Source organism: Sabethes cyaneus, chromosome 3, assembly GCF_943734655.1.
Source record: "Sabethes cyaneus chromosome 3, idSabCyanKW18_F2, whole genome shotgun sequence".
Lineage (NCBI taxonomy): Eukaryota > Metazoa > Arthropoda > Insecta > Diptera > Culicidae > Sabethes > Sabethes cyaneus.
The window spans coordinates 46,054,480-46,059,573 of NC_071355.1; the positions used below are offsets into that span (position 1 = coordinate 46,054,480).

Consider the following 5,094-nt stretch of genomic DNA (forward strand, 5'->3'; position numbering starts at 1 on the left):
GGCCGATGTGTTCTTTCCTGTGTTACTGTTATCTACATTGGGAGCAGCAGCCGTTTGCGGTAAGATAAAAGACAGAAGTATAGAAACAACAAGCTTTCGGGCAAATATACCGACCAATATAAAACAAAACAAAGGATACTCTTTGGTTTCGGAGCGGAAGAAAACATTCCGGGTGTACTAACTGGGCCATTCTCTCGGTAGTTGATGTACGGCGATAATCGAAAATCATGTAAAGCTCAATGTTATAGCGTTGTTGGGTTGCACGATGGGATGTCTATCGGCGCGGCGGCGCACGTAGCCAGGGGGTTGCGAATTGGAATTGAGGTTTGTATTACCTACACTTGACTTTGACACTTTTAAATTGTGTTTTGACATCGTTTTGCCATATACCTAGTCGATGTAATTTAAGTAAGTTAGTATGAACAGAATCGTTGCTCCAACCAAATGTTATACCTAAATATTCTACACTCCAGTATTCGAAGCGATAAAGTTACGAATGCTGGTTGCACCAATGTTGGCGTATACTCCAGCTAATTCTCCGCCACACTGACTAGAACCCCACGATACAATACCGAACTGACGTCCTCCAGTGACGAGTGGACCGCCACTGTCCATGTTGCACGAGTCGCGTCCAGGTTCACCAGCACAAACCATGCTTCGAAGTAATGAAAAAACTTAGTCTTCTGAAACAAACAGAACTTCACCAAATACCTACTTATCAGTGATTCTTTGAGCTCCCCATTGGTTCCGGCAAGCATCTTGACCCACGACAGGAATGTCCACAGCGTGTAAATAGATCGGCGATGATCCCCCAGGAGCGGTTAGACCCCATCCGGATACTACACTGCGGGTTCCAGCCGCAAAGCTAGTTCCCATTGGTACAATTGTGATCGGAGAGATGTGGGTTCCAACAAAGGACGTAGTAATGCGAATAACGCAAACATCGCTATCAATCGTGCTTGGGTTGTACGACGGATGGTTCACGATCTGTGCGGCCTGGAAAATGATTCCTCCGGTAGTTCGACTTGAGCTTCCTCCACGCAGTGTAATCTGTAATCAGTTAAACTAGTAAAGTACTGTTCATACTGCAGTCACCTATTAGAAACCTACCGAGCTAAGGGACGGCATTGGATAGGTACAGTGAGCAGCGGACAGTGCCCAATTACTGGCGATGATGGAAGCACCACAAATGTGATTATCATTTGAGCGCAGAGAAAGCTGGTAGGGAAAATCGGCAATATTGACTTCAGTTCCTCCCACAATCATTCCCGTGTAATTCGACTCGACGAATCCTTCCAGGCCAACTGGTCGAACGCGATTTTTTTCAAGCCATAGATCCTTCTGGTAGCCTGCGAAAGCAGACGCCACGCAAACTGCTAATACGATAAGAGCCTTCATGGTTACTCCCACGCTGATTAATTGATTCTGGCTTGCCATTGGAATTGATTTTTATACCTGCTATTGCAGCTGTTATCTTGTCGAAAGATGGTAAATACCCTTCTATCAGTAGATTTGGAAACGGTTTGGTTTTTTCACATCTGATGTGCTTATCACTTGATTGTACTCAAACCAAATGTTAACCTCTGTTAGTCCGGAAATTCCGTGAGAAAAAAATACTACAAGACTCCACTGCCGTCAACTTAAAGTATATGTACGTAATACAATTTCGACTTCGTGAGTTTTGAATTGACTGACTGTTACTCTGAATTTAGTAAAGCCTTAGGCCTTAGTAATCGGACACCGCACTAAAGCAACTGATCTCACAGTCACTCCATACGATAAGTATCTGATGCACGGATGTAGTGCATGCATAAAATTAAGACCTCTCAATATTTATTTATAAATGAGAAATCATTATTAGTTTTTGATATAAATTTATACAGAAAATATGCATTAGATACTGCTAAAATGCTGGTTTGGTCCCATATTTTTGCGTGCCCAAAATATCAATTGTTTTGTGTTATCTCCTGCATCTCCCCGGGGAGCTGAATCATTACTGCTTCAAGAATCGGCTCCCATACTGCTTCAACCTGTTATCAGATTGTCCCAATCTGGCCAAAAAGAGAAGCAACTTAGATTCTATTTATCAGTAGATTTGAAAGATTTTGGGTTTTCATAACGATGACCTTATCACAACCCCGTGGGGCCGCGGTAAGATAGCAGACGGAAATCTCGATGTAAGACTAATATAGTAATAGTAGTTTAGAAAAGTTCAATCGATAAAGTCAACACGTAACACAACAAGGAACACAGAAGCAATTGAAGGTAAACTGTTGGAAGCTCGGTACCTATCAGGAATGTCAGGAATGTAGACCGATGCAAAACGTTGTGTGAAAATTGACGTGGATACGAATACCGAGGTTTGGAAGAAGAAATTCTTCGGGTCACCCATTGGACGGCTAGAGGTTGAAAAACTTTGCGCGGCTAGAAGAAACTGAAGCGTCTACTTTCCATGTTAACCCGGTTGTTCCATGTTAACATCATAAAAATTGTTGGATTAAGCTAAAAACTATATTTTTCCTGAAAGTATAGTTAAAAGAAGATCCTACGATCATTTCTTAGTGGCAAATTAGAAGCACGAGTGTGGCCCAGGCGCATAAATCATGAATTAAACCAAATAAAATGTAGATATTGTGAAGCGACCTCAACACGGCAGATTACAGTGGACTGGCCCCGTAGCAAAGATGCCGTTCATTGGTAAATGTCTTGAGATAATGCTCACCGTCAGTAGCTCGCAGTTAATTTCATGCACTTTTTTCTTTCTAGCGGCCAGGGATAATTCTTCCTCAGAGCAAGAATAGAGAATTGATCTATTCGCACTTTGCTCAGTTTTACGATGCGTTATTCTCTTTTGTTTTGACTTTGCTCTCTCTCAGCACAGACCGCTAGGTATGAAGAACCTATAAATTGCGCAACTATCTCATTGAGGACCAACAAAATGTCAACACTTTAAATACATCAATATATTTCATACTACACTCTTAAATGATTCTACATGTTAATAGGTCGGATTTAGTTAAAGCTAGGTTGAAACTACTCAAAATGCCCTTAAAATGAACAAACTCAAACTTTGAGTAAAAATTTCAACTAATTTTGGCTACTTACTACCGATAATTGAATTGTTCTCCATGACAAATAACGCACAGTCCTGGTAGTCACGAACGGCGCACTCCGTTTGCCACATGAGCACATCGGTTGCCAAATAAGGTATTTCTTGGTAAACTTTGAAAGTTTCTGCTTCCTTATTTCCTCTTCAAACATGTGCTGGGCATCAAACATGTGCTGGGCGGAAGTTTTTCCCGAGAAGATAGTTGAGGATTTTCCAGGTTCTTGCGCAAAATTAATTCGAGACGTTACTTTTCGGGTGACACCACTTTTTCCGATTTTCGAAAAACTGACAGCGATAAATATACAGTGTAAGCAATACACTCTACACTACCTCTACTCAAATTTTCAAGAGAAAATACCTATTGGGTAATTTTCTATAGCGTTTTTTCCGTGATGCAATTTGATGTGGGACACCCTTTATAAGGCGGGGTTTAAGGGCAGGGCCGGCGCTAGCCAATTTTTTTTTAATGTTATTTATTCATACAGATACATTATCTACATTAATAGATACATTAATCTGATCCCTCGTGTTGCCACCTTACAGACCAAGCTTTGAAGAATAAGTTAAATACTAGAGGTCTATTTCACATATGTCGAAAAATTTGGCAATAGTCTTTTACAATTTTACAATTTTTTGATTTAAGCGCATCAAATCTGTTACAGGGCACTTGTTTCTTTGTTAAAAGCTCCAACAGCTCTCGCCGGTTGTCCTCGTGTCTTTGACAGTTGAAGATCAGATGGTCTGGGTCTGCTAGCTGTGCACCACATGTACACGATGGATCCTGGACGATGTTATTTCTCCAAAGATGCGCCGGTAAGCGCGAGTGATTGGAAAGTAGTTTACTACAGATTACAATTTCTCGGCGATTTAGTGTTAGATCTTGAAACCACGGTTTATTACTTACATCCTGGCGCTAGCCAATTTTTCGCTCCACGCAAATTCTCAAAATGGCGCCCCCAGAACAAACGAAAAACAGCCGGCGTTGCTGTGTGCAGACATTTTACTACCCACACACTCGCAAACGTACAGTCTCGTAGCGTCTTTCTACATACCTACTCACGAGGCAAACAACTCGTGAGCAACCAACTGCCCGTGAGGGCTAGCGGCACACTGGGATACAGATGTTGCATTACTTTTTGTTTTCTTCTTCATCTTACGCCCTCGATTTTACACGCGGGCGGGAGTGCGAGTCCTCGCGAGTGATCGGTATCAGTTGCTCACGGTGTAATGACGTGCGAGAGCGACGACCGTGGCTGTTAGCTAAATACACACTCGCAAAAGTCGTTGCAGTGCATGAATAAACAAGAGCGGGAGTCCGAAAGGAATGTTTATGTCGGCCTATTCATTAGAACGAGTACGCGTGTGTGAGAAAATTAGCCCACACGAGTCAACCGCCATTTCTTTTGAATAATTGTCGGTTTCTTGAAACCCATTATTAGAATGATAAACCTTCAAAAACGAAAAAGTTCGGTTCATATTTCCTGTTACTTCAGAAACTTCATCATACCTTGCTACTTCATCTAAGCTGAATCTGCTGATTGCGGATTCTGAAGAGATTCGAAAATCTCTCCCGAAAAATCAATGCCACTTTCCCACAACGTTTATATCTGTGTTTTGATTGTTGTGTTTTGTTGCGAATAGATTTTCATCAGGAGGAGGTGGAGCGCAAACGGAAAGCGAAGAATGGCGTATGAAGGCGTATGAACCATGCACTGCAGGCACTACTTGGAATGATTCTTAAAGTACACTTGGTGAAAGTTGGGAAAGTACAATGGTCGGTCACGTCGCAAGAATACCGAATGACCGTGCAGTGAATCTGTTCTCTCCTAGACCTTCATCGGCCTTAAGGGCCTCACGTACACGTACGCTTGTGTTTAGGCTGGAAACAAATAAAATGGTGGCGGGTCATTCAGGTCGAGCGACAAACCCAACACTTTCTTTTTCCTGCTTGGTTCGTGGCGCTCATACATAGGCGTTGACCGAAC

General features: G+C 42.2%; 1 protein-coding gene across 1 annotated transcript; it reads right to left on the reverse strand.

Moving 5' to 3' along the window:
- Positions 1-462: 462 nt before the first annotated feature.
- LOC128743582 (trypsin alpha-3-like) lies at positions 463-1,398 on the reverse strand. Its single transcript, XM_053840182.1, has 3 exons — positions 1,111-1,398; positions 716-1,050; positions 463-655 (listed from the first exon to the last, which is right to left on the reverse strand). Exons 1-3 carry the CDS (start codon positions 1,396-1,398, stop codon positions 463-465), a joined length of 816 nt encoding a protein of 271 aa, XP_053696157.1.
- Between the last annotated feature and the right edge of the window lie 3,696 nt (positions 1,399-5,094).